At 50.0% G+C, this 20,859-nt stretch overlaps 1 protein-coding gene across 1 annotated transcript in view; it reads right to left on the reverse strand.

Moving 5' to 3' along the window:
• The window catches only part of DRC1 (dynein regulatory complex subunit 1), a gene marked incomplete at its 5' end in the record, with an annotated part of 34,519 nt that extends 16,049 nt beyond the window's left edge, over positions 1–18,470 (reverse strand). The window contains 9 exons of the mRNA XM_079971282.1: positions 3,005–3,139; positions 4,276–4,415; positions 6,111–6,233; positions 7,752–7,838; positions 8,691–8,828; positions 11,005–11,188; positions 14,385–14,497; positions 15,882–15,969; positions 18,289–18,470. Coding sequence (XP_079827408.1) covers positions 3,005–3,139; positions 4,276–4,415; positions 6,111–6,233; positions 7,752–7,838; positions 8,691–8,828; positions 11,005–11,188; positions 14,385–14,497; positions 15,882–15,969; positions 18,289–18,470 — 1,190 coding nt within the window. The remainder of the gene's footprint in view (positions 1–3,004; positions 3,140–4,275; positions 4,416–6,110; positions 6,234–7,751; positions 7,839–8,690; positions 8,829–11,004; positions 11,189–14,384; positions 14,498–15,881; positions 15,970–18,288) is intronic.
• Positions 18,471–20,859: the final 2,389 nt, after the last annotated feature.

A 20,859-nucleotide genomic window follows, 5' to 3' on the forward strand; every position in this document is an offset into this window, starting at 1 on the left:
AGCAAATTACCCACTTGTTTACAATCTTATCTCCGCTCATTTAAATAAAATCTAACAATTCTCCAATAAATTTATATTTTCCTTAATCTCACTTATCGTCAAAATCAGATCTAATTCAGTGGTAGGCCATTATTTATGATCTGGCATCCTTCTTAACATTCAACCAAATTACAATATTTTTGTAAATAAATCTTGAATTTCCTCCAGTCCTCCTCAATCCTCTCCTCTCCCAGGTCTCAGATCCTGCCAGTCATCTCGGCCAGTTGCATATAGTCCATCAGCTGCATCTGCCACTCTTCCAGTGTGGGTAGATCTTGAGTTTTCCAGCTCTTAGCGATGAGTATCCTTGCTGCCGTTGTTGCATACATAAAAAATGTTCGGTCCTTCTTTAACACCTTCTGGCCGACAATACCCAGAAGGAAGGCCTCTGGTTTCTTAGTAAAGGTATACCTAAATACCTTCTTCAGCTCATTATATATCATTTCCCAGAAGGCCTTCACTTTAGGGCAAGTCCACCAGAGGTGAAAGAATGTACCTTCATGTTCTTTACATGAAGAATGTACCTTCATGTTCTTTACATGAAGGCCAGCCAACCTCTGCTTAAAAACGTCCCGAGGAAGGAGAGTTTCCAACCTCCCGACTGTTTTGCTGTCGGACAGCTCTTTCCGTTCCTTCTTATGTATTAGCAAGGGTGAAACCTGAGGGCTGGTTTTGCAAGCCTGTTTTGGTGTGGAGGGTTGTGGGTTCCGGGGCAATAACAGCCACCAAATATTCAGCAAAGCAGCCGTCGCAATGCATCAGCAACTGTCCAGCTCATGAGTCGCTACACACTCAGAATCCTTCAGTGTCATCTCCATATTTTTGCATTCAATTTTGGCCTGTCTGTTGACTTATGCTACCCTTTGGCTACGCATTGTCTTCCAATGTTGCTAAATGCGTACAAACGGCCAGCATAAAAAGGGCATTTTGTACATTGCCTGTCATATACTTTTTTCAAATAATAATAATACACACCAATGTTTTCTTACGTATCATCCAGACAGAGACTAGAGCAGGGGTCAGCAAACTTTTTTTCAGCAGGGGGCCGGTCCACTGTCCCTCAGACCTTGTGGGGGGCCGGACTATTTTTTGAGGGGGGAAATGAACAAATTTCTATGGCCCACAAATAACCCAGAGATGCACTTTAAATAAAAGGAAACATTCTACTCATGTAAAAACACACTGATTCCTGGACATTTTGCGGGCCGGATTTAGAAGGCGATTGGGCTGGATCCGGCCCCCGGGCCTTAGGTTGCCTACCCATGGACTAGAGCACATCAGAGCCAAGCCAAAACATCAAAGCATGAAGGAAGTTTCCTTTCTGGCTCCTGATGTGCTGATCAGTCAGTGAAGCCCGGAGCTATCTCACGCAAGGTGGGAACGCCTGGAAGTGATGTGAAATCCACTTCTTAAATCCCCACTCCCTCGTGGAGTCCAAGGGGTGGCCTTGGGCAAATCATTCTCCCTTTATCCATCTTTAGTCAACTGCTGTGATGGTAGAAGCACCTGCCTCACATGTGGGAAGTCCCTGGTCAATCTCCAGCGGCATCTTAAGCAAGGGCTGGGAGATACACCCTGTCTGAAACCCTGCGGAGCTGTTGCCAGTGTAGGCCAGGGGTGGGGAATGTGGATATTTCTCCCCTCCCATTGCAAGAATCATTCTGCAAGGAGGGGACAGAATCTACTCATTGCTTCTTCCGCTTCTGCCCGACTCTGTGGGAGTCTGAGTGTTATCTGTGTAGAGATAAGATGACTGCATAACGATCTGTAACACTCATGCAGTCCAGTAGCCTCGGTTACAGTTTACAGTGGTAAAGATAAAGGTAAAGGGACCCCTGACCATTAGGTCCAGTCGTGACCGATTCTGGGGTTGCGGCACTCATCTTGCTTTACTGGCCGAGGGAGCCGGTGTACAGCTTCCTGGTCATGTGGCCAGCAAGACTAAGCCGCTTCTGGCGAACTAGAGCAGCGCACTGAAATGCCGTTGCCGTTTACCTTCCCACCGGAGCAGTGCCTATTTATCTACTTGCATTTTGACGTGCTTTTGAACTGCTAGGTTGGCAGGAGCTGGGACCGAGCAATGGGAGCTCACCCCATCGTGGGGATTCGAACTGCCGACCTTCTGATCAGCAAGTCCTAGGCTCTGTGGCTTAACCCAAAGTGCCACCCACGTCCCATGTTTGCAGTGGTACCTCAGGTTAAGTATTTAATTCGTTCCGCAGGTCCGTTCTTAACCTGAAGCACCACTTTAGCTAATGGGGCCTCCCGTTGCCACCACCACACAATTTCTGTTCTCATCCTGAAGCAAAGTTCTTAACCCGAGGTACTATTTCTGGGTTAGCGGAGTCTGTAACCTGAAGTGTATGTAACCTGAAGCGTCTGTAACCCGAGGTACCACTGTATAGTTTATTTTAGTTTGCAGTAGCTGCAACAGGATAAAGAAGTTAAGCTTCAGAGCTGTCGTTCGTGTGATTCATACTCAGCTGTGCTCTGCTGACTGCGGTGCTGAGTTTGTTGCTCACAGCTCAAAGTTGTGAGTCCGTTGCACTTAGACCTCTTTTCCTGAGTGGAAGGTCTGGAATTGCTTCTTAGCTCACCTGGCCCAATTGGGGCACCAGGGCTGAAGAGGCTGAGCCCAGTCGTTGGCACTGGCTCAAAGGCGAAGCTGACAGGGAACACTTTCGGCTCCCCAGGCCAGATCCTGATCAGGCCAAATCTGGCAGGGAGGCAGCTTCCTGCGCCCCAGTTTTGAATCAGCCTCTCAGAGTAGGGATCGTTTTTGTCTGCACCTGGGCTGAGCAGGAAGGACTCAAAACAGAACCCGCCTCCTCCCCCAAGCTGTTTTGAGCCTCGGCCCTTCTTCTGACTCGCAAACGGTCCCACTGAACCCTGGTTCGGACTGTTGCAGCTAAGGGGCAACAGTCTTTGCCTGCACACGAGCTCTGCTGCCCCAGTGCAGCCCTACCTCATGGTCCTCTGCAGGTCCTTGTACTGCTGCACAATCCGTTTGTAGTCAGCCGTCAGAGCCATGTTCTCCTCGCGGTACTGCTTGATCTGCCTGGCAAACTTGAGGCGCAGGTTGTTCAGGATATCGTGCAACCTGAAGTCGGAGAGAAGAGGGGTAGCTCAGCTTACGAAAAGGAAGAGCAGAGCCAGCAACCCACCGAGACCTGAGGGTGGTAAGGGCCCCAGCAGAAGAGAAGGTGTATACCGTATTTTTCGCTCCGTAAGAGACACTTTTTCCTTCCTAAAAAGTAAGGGGAAATGTCTATGCGCCTTATGGAGCGAATGCGTGGTCCCTGGAGCCGGATTGCCCAGGGGCAAAAAGCAGATCATGCTTTTTTTGTGTGTGAAAGAGGGAAGTGGGTGTTGAAACAAAGCCGCTGATCGTTTGCCCATTGGGGAGAGAGATAAGGGACACAAGAGATAAATGAGGCTGCCTGGGAGGGGGGAGGTAAAGACAGCAAACTTGCAAAGGGGGGAAACAGGAAGACTAAAGCAATAAGGAGAGAAATTAGAAGAAAAGGAGGAGCAAAAAACTGCTAAGGAAAAGACACTAAGGCAAACAAGCGGGAAGGGAGTGTTGAAAGGAAGCAGCTGATCTGTGGGATCAGAAGAGAGATAAGGGACGCTAGTGGAGGCTGCCTGGGAGGGGAGAGGTAAAAGCACATGGATCCTCAGGATTTTTGCATTGGGTCACCCCAAATTCACCATCAGATCACATAGCATGTCCAAGACTACAGCCTGCACCAAAAAAATCACGCATCCATTGTTTCGTGGGGCCGCAATGGCGCAAAAACATTGTTCCAAAGCACGGATCCACATGGATCCTCAGGATTTTTGCATTGGGTCACCCCAAATTCACCATCAGATCACATGTCTGTGGCCATAGCATGAACCACAAAAATCATACATCCACTGTTTCGTCCAGAATATTTTTTTTTCTTGTTTTCCTGTTCTAAAAACTAGGCGTGTCTTATGGTCAGCTATGTCTTATGGAGCGAAAAATATGATATATATATGATATGATACACACACACACACATACACACACATATATTTCATGGTGTTGACTCTTGCTTCAGAGGCACGTCGCACATCCTGCATCGACTGCCCAGAAACTTCTCTGAGGACAAGGGGCAGGATAGCATCCATGCTAAGGCCACGATCCGGCAGAGAATTTGGTGTGCTTAAATCCCAGGCTGCGGGAAGGGAAGAAGAGGAAGGCTCCTTTACCGATTCAGCTTCCTCTTCTGTTGGGATTTGATGATGGTGTTCTCCTCGTCCCGTTTCTTCAGGACCTGGAAGTTGTACTCCAGCTTCTCCTGGTTCAGCTGGTAGATGGCTTTCATTTGCTGGAGTTGCTGCTCCAGGATCTGGCACCCAAAGAGGGGAGGAAATGAAGAATAAGCAGAGGCCATGCTGCTCCAGAGGAGACCGGCTTTGCGGCTTGACATGACCCATAGAACTGGTGCCTATCTTGTCTTTGGGTCGCTTGTGAACAGGGCAGCCGCTGACTACACTCACAGCAAATCAGGATGGCACCCCCTAACACACACACCCATCCCCAAAGCAAACAGACACAGCCATTGATGTCCCCTATCAGAAACCAAGAGACTAGGCGGGGGATCTGAGCGTCAGGGGACTGCCATCGGAACAGGGAAGGGAGGCAGAGGGGCAGTTGGGATACAGGGAACCTCTAAAAATCTTGAGAAGCAGTTCCTATTTCTGCAGTGGGGAAAGCCACACCTCCAGTGGGGAAGAGGGGAAGGGACCAGAGGATGCTGCTGGGAGCCTCAGTACCGCTCCTTGCCAAGCCGGTCAGGAGGGAAGCACACCTCATAACTTGCCCACCTTGCACAGAGGTGTAAAACGCAAAGAAGGAAGGAAAAGGCTGGGGGTGACTAAGCTCTTATGTTGGGGGAGGACCTGGAAACAACCACTCCCGGATTCTGCTAGCGATTGAGACAGACATGAACTGATGGTTCTGCACTGTAAATAGTTTTGCACTCAAATAAAACCAGTTAAAGACAGGTCGGAGTCCTGCCTGGTTACTCATGAGCAACCACCACTGACAACTGACACTGAGCAAGGGGTAAAAAGCCAAGAATGGGGAGAGGGGAAATTATGTACAGAGGATCAGAGGAAGTCGTTCAGGTTGCGATTGAAACAAGGATCTTAGTCATCCCCAGAATGGTCCTTGCATTAAAAGGAACAATTGGGGCGTCACAGCCCTCGTCCTGGTCCGGGAAGCTAAGAAGGGACCCCCAAATTGAACGCCGCCAGGTGATTTTTGTCTCCCAGCCTTCTTTGCAATCACATTAGCATTCCCGCTTGGACTATTGCAATGCGCTCTATGTGGGGCTACCTTTGAAGGTGACCTGGAAACTGCAATTAATCCAGAATGCGGCAGCTAGTCTGGGGACTGGGAGCGGCCGCCAAGACCATATAACGCTGGTCCTGAGAGATCTGTATTGGCTCCCAGTACGTTTCCGAGCACAATTCAAAGTGTTCGTGCTGACCTTCAAAGCCCTAAACAGCCTTGGTCCAGTATACCTGAAGGAGCGTCCCCATCCCCATCGTTCAGGCCGGACACTGAGGTCTAGCGCCAAGGGCCTTCTGGCAGTTCCCTCATTGCGAGAAGTGAGGTTACAGGGAACCAGACAGAGGGCCTTCTCGGTAGTGGCACCCACCCTGCAGAACGCCGTCCCATCAGATGTCAAGGAAATAAGCAGCTATCTTATCTTTAAAAGACATCTGAAGGCAGCCCTGTTCAGGGAAGTTTTTAATATTTAATGCTGTATTGTTTTTAACACTTGATTGTGAGCCACCCAGAGTGGCTGGGGAAACTCAGCCAGATGGGCGGGATATAAATAATAAATTATTATTATCATTATCCCTGAAATCTGCCATTTAAGCTTCCTGCAGATGCCCCAAATGAAATGAGGAGAATCCATGAGGGAATCGCTGCAGAAGTGACATCGCTGCCTTCCCACTGTGCCTCAGAGCAAGGGCTCGCAGGGTCCCCACGACACTGGCACCCAACGAGGGGGTCTATTCTTGCTCCGTACCTGCACGTCATGCTCCAACTTGATCTTGATCACGTTGTACTCCTCGGCGTCTTGCACCCGCAGCTGGTTCAGCTCACGCTCATATTCCTCCACCTTCTTCAGGCGGGCCATCATGAAATCCAGCTAGAGCAAAAGGCAGAGACCGGGGGGGGGGGGGGGTTGGAGGTCCCAGTTAAGAGGCGGGGGAACTGGCCCCCGTTTCCGCTGCCTTGGCTTGGAAACGAAGACAGCTCTTTGCCCCGGAATCGGTAAACAGCTCCCAAACCCCTCTGAGTAGCCCATCAAAGCATGTCCTTGCAAAACAAAGGGGCTGCTTCTCCCTGCATTTGAAGAGATTGGGTCAAGGCCCATGAAACGGTGGGCTTTTGCCCCACACTCCCGGCTTCCGAGGGGGCAGCTCTTAAGCACGCGTCCCTCTGGTTTTGCTAAGCGGATACTCTGAAGCTCATTTCTGAGCCCAGCAAAGCTTGTGGTCACCTTCTGATAGATTTCTCCTTCCTTGGAGGTTTTTAAGCAGAGGTTGGATGGCCACTTGTCATAAATGCCTTAGCTGAGATTCCTGCATTTCAGGGGGTTGGGCTAGATGACCCACAGGGTCCCTTCCGCCTCTATGATTCTAATATTTATAGACCGCTTTTCACCATAGATGGTCACAAAGCATGCTCACAACGCAGATGGTCGCAGCTACCCGGAACTCAAACTAAGGGAGAGATTTGGTTGTGGTCTCATGTTATCCATCTCAACCAGCCCTCTACCCCACCAAAAAAAACAAAATAAGGAAGCATATTATAGAAGCATAGAATTGTAGAGCGGGAAGGGACCCTGAGGGTCATCTAGTCCAACTCCTTGCAATGCAGGAATCTCAGCTGAAGCATCCAGGACAGGTGGCCACCTTCCTGCTCTACAATGACTAAGCCGCTTCTGGTGAACCAGAGCAGCGCATGGAAACGCCGTTTACCTTCCTGTATATGTAGGTAAAGGGACCCCTGACCATTAGGTCCAGTCGCGGACGACTCTGGGGTTGCGGCGCTCATCTCGCTTTATTGGCCGAGGGAGCCGGCGTCCAGCTTCCGGATCATGTGGCCAGCATGACTAAGCCGCTCCTGGCGAACCAGAGCAGCACACGGAAACGCCGTTTACCTTCCCGCCAGAGTGGTACCTATTTATCTACTTGCACTTTGATGTCTTTTTGAACTGCTAGGTTGGCAGGAGCAGGGAGCGAGCAATGGGAGCTCACCCCGTCACAGGGATTCAAACCACCGACCTTCCGATCGGCAAGCCCTAGGCTCCGTGGTTTAACCCAAAGCGCCACCCGCGTACCTTCCCATATATATATTGCTTAATAAATTACTTAGAACGCCACACCTAAGCTCCACATCATTTCTGCTACACTCTGCTGATATAGAGTGTGCACATATCTTCGGATATGTGTCGCTGGTGCACACCGGGACTGAAGATTTATGAACATCCCGGGCTGCGCTTCACAAGGAAGACGCCCGGAGAGGTTTGTCTCAATCCAGGGGCTGTGTGTGTCCTCCAGGCGTGTTCCGACAGGACTACCATCTTAGACTTTCCTTTTCCTTCCTGGGAGGGGGCTGTTTCTCTGCCTTTCCTGCAGGCACATGCCCCCTGCTTCCTTACCTCTTGGCGGTTGAGCAACTGCATGGCCTGTTCCCATTTCTTCTTGTTGCTCGTGAGGAGTTCACGGCGCTCTAATTCAAAGGCTTTCTAGGGGGGGAAAGAGAGAGATGTGGCTTGAGCAGCCCCCAATCTATGTGCAGAAGGGAAGTCAGCAGAGTCCCACGAGTGCCAGGACTCAGAATCACAGAGCTGAAAAGCTGGGACACCCAAAGCTCATCTAGCCCAACCCCTGAAAGTGCAGGTATCACGACAAAATCACAGATTCTGCAGAGCTCATATTCACCCCTAAAGTAGCAAATGAGTAGTACTCCTAAGTAGGGGAGGAGGATAAATTAGGGACCTTCTAAGAAGACTCCAGATCGCCTTCATTACTTCTTGGAGTTTGGAGTCACTGAATTTTGATTTCTTTCCCCAGATCCATTCATTTAACACCCGCCCGCCCACGTTCTCCTACCCGGTGAGACTTGGGTATGTCCAAACCAAAGTATCTCCCTGGCTAATAGACTAACAGTCTCATCACAACAGCTTAGGTTTGGGACTCCAAAGCCACCAACTCTTTGGGTGTGTTTCTTGCTATTGTGTTTTGTCAAACGAATTTATTGAGCAACGTCTGCAACTGTTCAATTATTGGGATTTTCAAAGGCAGTGCCGAAAGCAAGAAGAGGATCCTCAGCTCTGCGTTTTTAAATTGTTTTATTTCATATTGTCAGTCTAATTCTATTTATTTTTTTATTTTTTTTTGCTAGCTGCCTTGGATACATGAAATACATAAAATAAACAAAGATAAACAGAATTTAAATACATTTGCTTGCCGATGCCCAATGCTGCTTTCATCTTAGTTTGACCATCTTTTTTTTTTCTTTGCTGCATATACACAAGCAAGAAAGAATCGCCTTCTGCTGGTGAGAAGCTTCAGGGCACGGGAGGAGAGACCGGTACCTCAATCTGCAGGAGTTCTCGGCGGTAGTTTTTTATGAGGTTTCTGATCTGCTCCTCCATCCGCTCCAGCAGCAGGTTAATGTCTTCTGACTGTTTCCTGAGATCCTTCACATACTGGTCATCTTTGCTTTTCAGCTCCTGGAGGGAAAAAACAGGCAGGGAGGCCAGATTCATGCCTTACTTTTGGATTCCACCCCGTCATCTTCACACTACGAAGGCAGGTGGATTTCATTTACTAAATGTGTATACCGCCCTTCATCTTAAGACCACAGGGCGGTTTGTGACTGATAACTCCTCTTAGGCTGATTTTGCGCACACAACTGCAACATTACGCAGATTGCGAGAAATTAAATAAAGGGAATAAAGGGAAAGCAAGGGGGTGGGACTCACGGAGAGCTTTTAAAGCCTTGTTTAACAGGCTCTGGGAAGGTCACATGAGGCCTCTGGGGCAGCGACTGCAGGGTCCGAGGCCCCTGGAACCATTCCCAGAGCCCAGTAAGCAAGATGTGGGGTAGGTGGAGAAAGGCCTCCTCAAATCCAGGATCAGACAGGTAGGGATACTCACGCAGGGCCCTTCTAGCAGTCTTGAGCAATAATAATTACAACAACAACAATTATTATTATTATTTATTATTTATACCCCGCCAATCTGGCTGAGTTTCCCCAGCCACTCTGGGCAGCTTCCAACGAAGATTAAAAATACATTAAAATGTCACACATTAAAAACTTCCCTGAACAAGGCTGCCTACAGATGTCTTTTAAAGATAAGATAGCTGCTTATTTCCTTCACATCTGAAGGGAGGGCGTTCCACAGGGTGGGAGCCACTACTGAGAAGCCCCTCTGTCTGGTTCCCTGTAACCTCGCTTCTCGCAGGGAGGGAACCACCAGAAGGCCCTCGGCGCTGGATCTCAGTGTCCGGGCTGAACGATGGGGGTGGAGACGCTCCTTCAGGGATACTACACTGAGGCCGTTTAGGGCTTGAAAGGTCAGCACCAACACTTTGAATTGTGCTCGGAAACATACTGGGAGCCAATGTAGGTCTTTCAAGACTGGTGTTATGTGGTCTCGGCAGCCAGTTCCAGTCACCAGTCTAGCTGCCGCATTCTGGATTAACTGCAGTTTCTGGGTCACCTTCAAAGGTAGCCCCACGTAGAGTGCATTGCAGTAGTCCAAACGGGAGATAACTAGAGCATGCACCACTCTGGCGAGACAGTCCTCAGGCTGTACCAGGTGGAGCTGGGAGACAGCCGCCCTGGACACAGAATTGACCTGCGCCTCCATGGACAGCTGTGAGTCCAGAATGACTCCCTGGCTGTGCACCTGGTCCTTCAGAGGAACAGTTACCCCATTCAGGACCAGGAGGTCCCCCACACCTGCCTGCCCCCTGTCCCCCCAAAACAGTACTTCTGTCTTGACAGGATTCAACCTCAATCTGTTAGCTGCCATCCATCCTCCAACCGCCTCCAGGCACTCACACAGGACCTTCACCGCCTTCACTGGTTCTGATTTAAAAGAGAGGTAGAGCAATAGCCAGGAACGCAACCCTCACATAAGGTGAGATTTATCTGTAAATGGTTAAAGGCCAAAGGCCTGGTTATACAATCATACCTCGGGTGAAATGTGCTTCGAGTTGAGTGTGTTCGAGTTGCGCTCCATGGCAACCCGGAAGTAACGGAGCGCGTTACTTCTGGGTTTCACCGCTTGCTCATGCGCAGACGCTCAAAATGACGTCACGCATATGCGCAAAAGCAGTGAAAAGCGACGCGCCTGTGCAGACGTGCCGCCGCTAGTTATGTTTGCTTCTAGATGCGAACGGGGCTCTGGAACGGATCCCGTTCGTATCTAGAGGTACCACTGTAGAGGCAAGTTCTTGCCTGGCACCTAAAAATACGTAACAAAGGTGCAGGATGATTCTCCCTAGGGGGAGCATTCCAGCAACTGGGAGGCACTGCAGAAAAGGCCCCTTTTCGTGTTGCCACCCTCCAGTCCTCTCGTGGAGGAGGCACATGAAGAAAGGGACTCAGAGGATGATCTCAGGTTCCGGGTCAGTTCATATGGTTCCTGAAGACGTTTCTCATTGCTACAAATCCCAAATCGATCCGAGGCAGGTTTGCCCATCACTAGCAGAAAGATACATACATTGAAACGCTCTCTTGCATGAGATCCTTTGCCCTATTTGTCGACTGCTAGCATCTCCCACTTTCTCTAAAGGAAAAACACTTTTTGGTTAGCCCCTGCAGCAACCCTTCTGCAGCCACACTTCCCGTGACCTGCCCCCATGCACTCCCCCCCCCACCCGGTGCGCAACCCCACCTGTTGCAGCTCACTGATGAGCTTGTTCTTTTCTTCGATCAGCTGTGCGCACAGCATCTGCTGCGCATTGAGCCCTTCCCAGAGTTCCTGGGGAATGATCTTTTCCTTGGTAGCTCCCCACTTGGAAGTGATCTCGTTAAACTTGTCTTGGTTGGCCTTGGATTCATTCTCCAGCTTCTCCACCCTGCAAAGAGCCAGATGAGATGTTGAGAGTTCCCTTCAAGGCGAGTTTGAGCGGAGCCCTCGTCAGTTCTGATCTGAGGCTGAAAATCTATAACGCTATTGCAGGCTGCTGTGAGTCACAGCAGATCAAGGATCTTAATCGGGGGTCAGCAAGCTTACCGTAATTCGGGCTGGTGTCTCCAGTGCCGACTGCTTGGCGGGCCGGAGGGCAGGGGGGCGCATGCCTATACGCGTGTGCACACGCTATTTCCAGTACACTTCTGGGTTGGAGGAGCACTGGAAATAGCTTGTGCGCATGTGCATGGGCCTTCTCCGCCCCGGATGTGCACCAGAAATAACGCATGCACATGCGAAATTAACACATGCGCATGTGCACAAGCTATTTCCGGTGCTCCTCCGACCCCAAAGTGGGCAGCCGTGCAGCGCCAGTAAGAGCGGGTGGCGGGGGTCGCTGCGGGCCGGATAAACGAGTCCCTTGGGTCTTATTCAGCCAGCGGGCCTTAGTTTGGGGACCCCTGATCTTAGTCATTTGCTGGCACAATACCTCTGCCCTCTCCCCTCCTTGGTTTTTCTTTTTGGCTCAAGCACCAAGCAGTTCCAAACGGACACTTTCCTGAAGATCAGGTGCATCTGTAGGCCTGATCCCCAGTAGTCCATTGGCTCTTTGGACATTTTGAAGTTCAGTGTAAGTGGCAAGCCCCTCCCCCAAAAGGGGTGTGGCACAACACCCACCCCTCTCAATTAACTGGTATCTCATTCTTGTAATGCTTTCCCTTTCACCTGCAATTCAGCATATTCATCCAGTCCAACCCCCTGCAGTGAAGGAATCTCAGCCAAACTGCAGGAGAGCATCTGAACTACTGAGGGTAGTGCAATCACGGAAGTGGGGGCCTCCTCCGAACAAGAACCAGCCTTCAGAAAACTCAGCCAAAGTGGGAATAAGCTAGAGGGAAAGGGTGCTTGCTGCCATAAAATGTTCTATCAACCCCATGTTTATAATTGCTCATATTTCATGAATTGAAAAAAATGTTCAAATATACATTTATTGAGAAACCAGAGGCCTTTCTTCTTGGAATAACAAGTTTGGAATTGCCCAAGAAAGATGTCAAACTGTTTTTGTATGCCACAACTGCAGCAAGAATTGTTAGCTAAGAAAACACAAGAAGTCCCTACAGCAGAGGAATGGCAGATGAAGATGATGGATTTTTCGAAGCTAGCCGCCCTGACTGGAAGACTCCACGACCAGGAGGAGGAGGAGTACCAGGAGGAATGGATGAAATTCAAAGACTATTTAGTTAAATACGTCAAGATAATTTAACTTGAAAAGCTTACAAATACCAGATAGGCTTAGGATTTAAATATGTAATGTTAGAGATTAATATGTTTAAAGTTAAAATAGAAAGAAAGAAAGATATTAAGTGATTAAGTTAATTTTATGAGAAAATTGGTTTGGGAAATCTGTTAAAATGATATACACTGAAATTCAACTAGGGGGATTTGAGGAAGTCACTTAACAATGTTACTAAGATTGGTTTAAATACAGTTGAGATTTATGTTTGTTGGTTTGTTTAATTTTTTTGGAAAATCAATAAAAAAAAAAAATTGGGATATATATATAATTGCTCATATTTCCACCTCCGAAGGGAAAATTTGTTTTCTGCTGCTTCAAAGCTCACGGCCCACACCCACAAGTCCAAATGACAGGGAAGGGGGTTTGATTCATTTTTTTTTTTTCACAAGCTCCTTGCCAGTAGATGGGACTCCCTTGGAAAATGATGGGTGGTCCTTTCCTATAAGCATTTAAGCTGAGGCCGGGAGGGGGGGCCACCCAGTGTGGGTTGTGAAACATGGGCAGGGACAAAATGAACTCTGAGCTCCCTTCGGACTGTTTGGCTCCATTATACCTTGATACCAGTGTACTTAAAACAAGGAGGGGCAGCACCGGAAGGACACAGAGCACAAATTCCCCTCCTGGCTTCAGTTCTCAGCACCTTCCGTTTAAGGAGGTTCCCAGACAGCAGGGGTGGAGCATGGCTGCCAGTCGCAGAGCCCAGCCTAACATGTGCCATAGGACTGCTGCCAGGATGGGTACAGATTCTGTGGGCACAAAAATGGAAGCAAGAAGAACTACCGACGAAAGAAGAATGGCAGATGAAATTGATGGACTATGCAGAACTGGATAAATTAACAGGAAGGATTTGAAACCTGCGGGACCAGAGATTCTTAGAAGAGTGGAGTAAATATACGGACTGTTTGAAAAGCAATTGCAATGAACAAATTACGCTAGTAGGACTGCAAGAAGTTCTGTAAGGAGGACTATCTGAAATATTGCAAGAAAGACTATGAGGAGAATTATTAATGATAATTAAGAGTAATAGAGAAATTAAGAAATACGGAATAATTGATAAAAGAACGGAAAATCATCAGAGCTGTTGACGGAAGTCTAAAATATTGTATAAGATAAGAAGTTATGTTATATGATTGTTGGAAATGATATTTTTTAAAAAAGTAATAAAAATGTGCATGTGTGTTTGTGTGTGTATATATAGATGTACTGTGTGTGTGTGTGTGTGTGTATACACACACACACACACACACACACACAGTCATACCTCAGGATAAATATGCTTCAGGATAAGTATTTTCGGGTTGCGCTCTGCGGCAATCCAGAGGTAACGGAGCGCATTACTTCCGAGTTTCGCCGCTCGCACATGCGCAGATGGTCAAAATGACGTCACACGCATGTGCGGAAGCAGCAAAACGCGACCTGCGCACGTGCAGATGCGCAGTCGCGTCTTATGTTCTATTCAGGATGCGAACGGGGTCCGGAACGGATACCGTTCGCATCCTGAGGTACCACTGTGTGTGTGTATATATATATATATATATATATGGATGGGTACAGAGGTCCTTGCAGGAAAGGCGGGCTATAAAACTGGTTAAAAAATTAATGTATGGGCCAACGTTCTGATTTAGTGCATAGAAATTTATCAGGTTCACGTTACACACCCTGGAACCTGCAGTTCTCTCAAGCCTGAATCAGAATGTTGAACCTGGGAGTGGACGTCTTTTCTGACCCCTTGGTCAAAGTGAAGACAGCGCTGAGTTCCCAAGGGAACCGCTGGCCGGCTCTGATCTCTCCTGCCTCTTTCCCAGATATCCCCCAGTTAAAGAGGATGCTCTGGCCCAGTGCTTACCTTTGCCGGTTCAGCTCCTCTTCCTCTGCTCTCCTGTGCGTCTCTCGAGAATCAGCTGCCACCTGGATGTTTGTCACTAGCTGTGTGCCATCGATCAGCAGCTTAGTCAGCCTCTGAGCAGAGAAGGGAACATATTATAAGCGGGTTATTCTAAGCTAACGCAGACACGAAATGATTGAGGCGGGATCTTTTGACCAACCAGACTGATTTACGTGGACAAAGGTAAAGGGACCCCTGACCATTAGGTCCAGTCGTGGCCGACTCTGGGGTTGCGGTGCTCATCTCGCTTTATTGGCCGAGGGAGCCGGCATACAGCTTCCGGGTCATGTGGCCAGCAGGACCAAGCCACTTCTAGCGAACCAGAGCAGCGCACGGAAACGCCGTTGACCTTCCCGCCGGAGCGGTACCTATTTATCTACTTGCACTTTGACATGCTTTCGAACTGCTGGGTTGGCAGGAGCAGGGACTGAGCAACGGGAGCTCACCCCGTCACGGGGATTCTAACCGCCGACCTTCTGATCGGCAAGTCCTAGGCTCCGTGGTTTAACCCACAGTGCCACTTCTAGAAAAAAAAATTTTTTAAACCCTGCAAGGTCTGCAATTGTGAAGTTGGGCTATACAGATGTATCGTGGCAATAGGAATGAAGTGACCGTAATTTCCACCTTGAGGTTCAGTTCCCTCCTGAAAGTTGAGTTTTTTTCAGCCAATTCTTGCCTGCCCTACCTCCTTCTCCAGAGTTGCAGCTACTACTAACTTCAGCCAGCTAGGCTACTTAGTCCAGGGGGCATTTCACTTTGCTCTTGCTGGTAACTGAAAAATCAAGATACAGCGGTACCCTGGTTCTCAAACGCCTTGGTACTCAAGCAACTTGGAACCCAAACACTGCAAACCCAGAAGAAACTGTTGCAGTTTGCGAACTTTTTCCGGAAGCTGAACATGCTCCACTTTGAATGTTATGCTTCCAACTTGAGTACCACACTTCCGTTTTGAGTGTTACGCTGAGGTCTGTTTTTGCTATTTGTGTTTTTGTTTTTGCGGCTCTTTTCATTTTGTTTTTGTGACCGTATGGAACCCAGTTCAGCTACTGATTGATTGATTGATTCTGTGACTGCAGTACATTGTTTATTGCTTTCATTTTATGGATCAATGTCTCGTTAGATAGTAAAATTCATGTACACTGGTGTTTTAGGGGTTGCTTTTAAAAGTCTGGAACGGATTAACACATTTTGCATTACTTTCTATAGGAAAGCGCACCTTGGTTTTGGAACACTTTGGTTTTGGAACGGACTAAGTTTGAGAACCAAGTCACCACTGTATATTGATACCAATGTTACCTTACTATGTATTTTTTGCTATTCTGAAACTGTTTTGTATCGTCTTTCATTTGGATAGTGATGGGTTGGGTTTCTTTTTGTCACGATGTGCTGTGAACTGATTGAATGCAATCTGAGGGAATCGTACACAAAAAAGCTCTGATTCCTTTGCTGAGTCCTAACCTGTCTGCTGTCCTCTATCTGTTTGTGGCTCCGACTCTGCTCCTCTTCCACCAGCTTTTGTGCATCTGGGTCTTCTCCAAGGGCCTCCCTGGAAAAGAGCCAAAAAGGGGCATGTTCATCCTTGGTCTACCCACCCTGTGCCTGGACTAATGTTTGGGGATCTGCCGAACTGAAACCAGAGTGACTCTGGATAGGAAGCTCTGGGGGAAAGTGGTGCATGGGGGGTCTTAAGAAGTGGGATGCTGGGACCATATCTGCGTCTCGGGTTGGGTTGTGGGAGGAGAGGTTCAGAGTTGGGTGGCCAGATCACCCAAGGTGCGTTAGGATTCACAACCTCCCCCTGCCCTCGGAATGGTCTCCCAGAGGTCCTCTAGCCTGACCCCCTTGCGATGCCTCCCCTTCCCTCCCCGCTTGGAAGGTACACCCAGAGGTCCTTTAGCCGGACCCCCCTTGCAATGCCAGTGTTGAGTCTCCCCCTTCCTTCGGAAGGCGCTCCTAGAGGCCCTCTAGTCCGACCCCCTTGCGATGCCTCCCCTTCCCTCCCCCCTCTGTAGGGACACCCAGAGGTCCTCTAGCCGGACCCAGATTTGTTTTTGCTTTATCATGTATTTTATGTTCTCGTTTTATATTTTTCTGCTGTGAACCGCCCTGGAATCTTGGGATGAAGAGGGGTACACAAATCCATCTGCGCAGGGGGCTTCTGGGGAGAATTATGGAGGGGGCGTACTATTACTATTAATTATTATTAACTATTTATTTATTTAACTATTTATTTATTTAATTTGTACATCGCCCCTTTATCCGAAGAACTTGGGGCAACTTGCAGAATGAAATTATGAGGCAAAAGCACACCATACCTAATAAAAACAAGGGCAGAAGTGGGATGTGGGTATGCCAAAGGCCCCTCCCCCTCCTTTGGAAGGGGATCCTAGAGGTCCTCTAGCTGGACCCCCTTGTGATGCCTCCCCTCCCCTCCCCTTCCCCCTCCCCTAGGAAGGGTCTCCCAGAGGTCCTCTAGCTGGACCCCCTCGTGATGCCTCCCCTCCCCTCCCCTAGGAAGGGTCTCCCAGAGGTCCTCTAGCCGGACCCCCTTGCAATGCCAGTGTTGAATCTCCCCCTCCCTTCGGAAGGGACACCCAGAGATCCTCTAGTCCGACCCCCTTGCGATGCCCCCCTCCCTTCCCCCTCCCCCCGGAAGGGGCATCCAGAGGTCCTCTAGCTGGACCCTCTCATGATGCCTCCTCTCCCCCCCCAGAAAGGGTCTCCCAGAGGTCCTCTAGCCGTACCCCCTCGTGATGCCTCCCCTCCCCCCCAGAAAGGGTCTCCCAGAGGTCCTCTAGCCGGACCCCCCTTGCAATGCCAGTGTTGAATCTCCCCCTTCCCTCGGAAGGGACACCCAGAGATCCTCTAGTCCGACCCCCACGCGATGCCCCCCTCCCTTCCCCCTCCCCTCGGAAGGGGCACCCAGAGGTCCTCTAGCTGGACCCCCTCGTGATGCCTCCCCTCCCCTCCCCTCCCTCCCCTTCCCCCTCCCCTAGGAAGTGCCACCCAGAGGTCCTCTAGCCGGACCCCCTCGTGATGCCTCCCCTCCCCCCTCCCCTAGGAAGGGGCACCCAGAGGTCCTCTAGCTGGACCCCCTCGTGATGCCTCCCCTCCCCTCCCCTCCCCTAGGAAGGGTCTCCCAGAGGTCCTCTAGCCGGACCCCCCTTGCAATGCCAGTGTTGAATCTCCCCCTCCCCTCGGAAGGGACCCTCCCCCCTCCCCTAGGAAGGGTCTCCCAGAGGTCCTCTAGCCGGACCCCCTTGTGATGCCTCCCCTCCCCTCCCCTCCCCCTCCCCTCGGAAGGGGCACCCAGAGTTCCTCTAGCTGGACCCCCTCGTGATGCCTCCCCTCCCCTCCCCCCTCCCCTAGGAAGGGTCTCCCAGAGATCCTCTAGTCCGACCCCCTCGCGATGCCCCCCTCCCTTCCCCCTCCCCCCGGAAGGGGCACCCAGAGGTCCTCTAGCTGGACCCCCTCGTGATTCCTCCCCTCCCTCCCCTCCCCCCTCCCCTAGGAAGGGTCTCCCAGAGGTCCTCTAGCCGGACCCCCCTTGCAATGCCAGTGTTGAATCTCCCCCTCCCCTCGGAAGGGACACCCAGAGATCCTCTAGTCCGACCCCCTCGCGATGCCCCCCTCCCTTCCCCCTCCCCCCCGGAAGGGGCACCCAGAGATCCTCTAGTCCGATCCCCTCGCGATGCCCCCCTCCCTTCCCCCTCCCCCCCGGAAGGGACACCCAGAGATCCTCTAGTCCGATCCCCTCGCGATGCCCCCCTCCCTTCCCCCTCCCCCCCGGAAGGGACACCCAGAGATCCTCTAGTCCGACCCCCTCGCGATGCCCCCCCTCCCTTCCCCCTCCCCCCGCTCCCACCTCCTCTTGGCCTCGAGGCGGGCGGCGATGCGGAGGCGGCGGGCGGCGATGCGCTCCTGCGGGTCCTCGGAGGCGAGGCTGGGCGCCTTGGCGCGCGCGCCCCCTCCCCCCGCGCCCTCGCCGCCCTCCTCCGCCCCCTCCGCCCCGCCGCCGCCGCCGCCCGCTTCGCCCTCCGAGCTCATCCCGACGCCCCACCAGGCCCGGCGCCCTCCGTCGCCAGGGCAACGCCGTCGCTAGGAAACGGGAGGCCGCGCCGCGGCGTCGTGACGTCACGCGCGGGCTGGCGTCTGCCTTCTTGGAACGTAGAGCTAGAAAGATAGACTGACGCGCGGCGCCGACTTCCGGGTGCATTGCAGCCTGCGAGGAGGTGGGGGCAGATTTCGCTTATTTCTTGAGCGCAGGGGGTCCGACTAGAGGATCTCTGGGTATCCCTTCCGAGGGGAGGGGGAGGCACAATGCTGGCACAGATCCTTGCAATTAATATCTGCAGGGGAGAAGCGTCTTCGTAGGGAAATGTAGCGCAACCCACTTTAAGTGGCCATTATTATTATTATTATTATTATTGGAAGGTAAAATGTGTATTGCATTATTATTATTTTTATTATTATTTGCATTTATATACCGCCCTATACCCGGAGGTCTCAGGGCAGTTCACAGAACAAAATCTAAATATAAAACCACAAAAATATTTTATATATATATTTTTAAAAAAACTTTATTAAAATTTTATAGAAAATAAAAATTTATTAAATATATAAAATAAAACATTTTAATAAAAATTGTAGAAAATAAAATAATTTCATAAAAATTATACATAAAATAAAATAATTTTATAAAAAATCATACGTAAAATAAAATAAAATGATTTTAAAAAATATTTTATATAAAATATAAAGTAAAAACAGCAATGCAATAACCCCCGCTAAAAATCTCACATTTTAAAAGTGCATAGAATTATGATGATGATGATGATGATGATGATTTCTTAGCTCCATTACAAGGAGCCCAAGGGAGTCTGCACGGCTCTCCCCATTCCATCCTCACCACAACTCCGTGAGACAGGTTGCTGCTCTCATTTTTATTATTTGATTCTTAAATTTGCAACCTGCCTTCTAACTTGGGTTCCCTGATGTTGTCGGACTACAACTCCCATCATCCCTAGCTGGCAGGACCAGTGGTCAGAGATGATGGGGCTTGTGGTCCAAAACCAGCCGGAGACCCAAGTTTGGGAAACCCGGTTCTAAGGAGCTCAAGGTCGGGTACCATAGTTCTTCTCTTCCTCCTCTATTTCATCCTCACAACAACCCTGTATTTTTCGCTCCATAAGACGCACCTGACAAAAAGACGCGCCTAGTTTTTAGAGGAGGAAAACAAGAAAAAAAAATATTCTGAACAAAACAGTGAATGTATGATTTTTTGGTTCATGCTGTGGCCACCGACATGTGATCTGACAGTGAGTTTGGGGTAGCCCAATGCAAAAATCCTGAGAATCCATGTAGATCCGTGCTTTGTAACCAGTGGCATAGTGTGGGGGGGTGCAGGGGGGGCCGGCCGCACCGGGCGCAACATCTGGGGGTTACGGTTAGGGGGCGCAAATCCATGGGTTAGGGGGCGCAAATTACTTGCCTTGCCCCGGGTGCTGACAACCCACGTTACGCCACTGTTTGTAACCACGTTTTTGCACCACGAAACAGTGGATGCATGATTTTTTTGGTGCAGGCTGTAGCCGTGGACATGCTATGTGATCTGATGGTGAACTTGGGGTGACCCAATACAAAAATCCTAAGGATCCATGTGGATCCATGCTTTGTAACCACGTTTTAAGTGGGGAGGGAAGGAAAAACACTGAAGGGACAAGGAGCATGTGTGGGGTGTGTGGAGAAGGAGCTTTTCAGCTCGCTGAGCCAGGGAGGGAGAGAGGGAAAGAGAGCACGGTTGCTTTAAAGGAGCAAACTGGACAAGAGCTGCTTACACTCATGTAAGAGGCTCCTCTCCTGCTTGGCTGCTTCAAAGTGAGTGACAGAGGAGGGAAGGAAGGGGAACCATGGATCCTCTGCTGGCGACTGCAGCAGATCCCCCCCCCCCCCGCCATCCGTAGGCATTCGCTCCATAAGACACACAGACATTTCCCATTACCTTTTAGGAGAAAAAAGTGTGTCCTATGGAGCGAAAAATACAGTAGGTTAGGCTGAGAGGCAGTGACAGGCTCAAGGTTACCCAGTAAGCTTCGCTGCTGAGTGGGGACATTTGCACCCAGGTCTTCCAGGTCCCAGTCTGGCGCTCTAACCATCACGCCACACTGCCTAGCCTGCTAACTGCAGCCTGTCATCCCATTTGCCAGGATCCTGGAAGGTGCCAAGCAGATGTGTTCCACGAGGCGGCCTGCAGTTAATGCCAGCATTGCAGGGGGTTGGTCTGGATGACCTTTGGGGGTCCCTTCCAACTATCCAATTCTAGGATTCTATGGCAGCTTATTCTCGGGTGGGAGCAGCTCCTTTAAAACCCATCTGGTTGAATAAACACCCAGCAATAAAAGATAATGGGAGAGGATTTACCCCAGCAAATTATTTG

Source organism: Podarcis cretensis (genome assembly GCF_951804945.1).
Source record: "Podarcis cretensis genome assembly, chromosome: 3".
Classification (NCBI taxonomy): domain Eukaryota; kingdom Metazoa; phylum Chordata; class Lepidosauria; order Squamata; family Lacertidae; genus Podarcis; species Podarcis cretensis.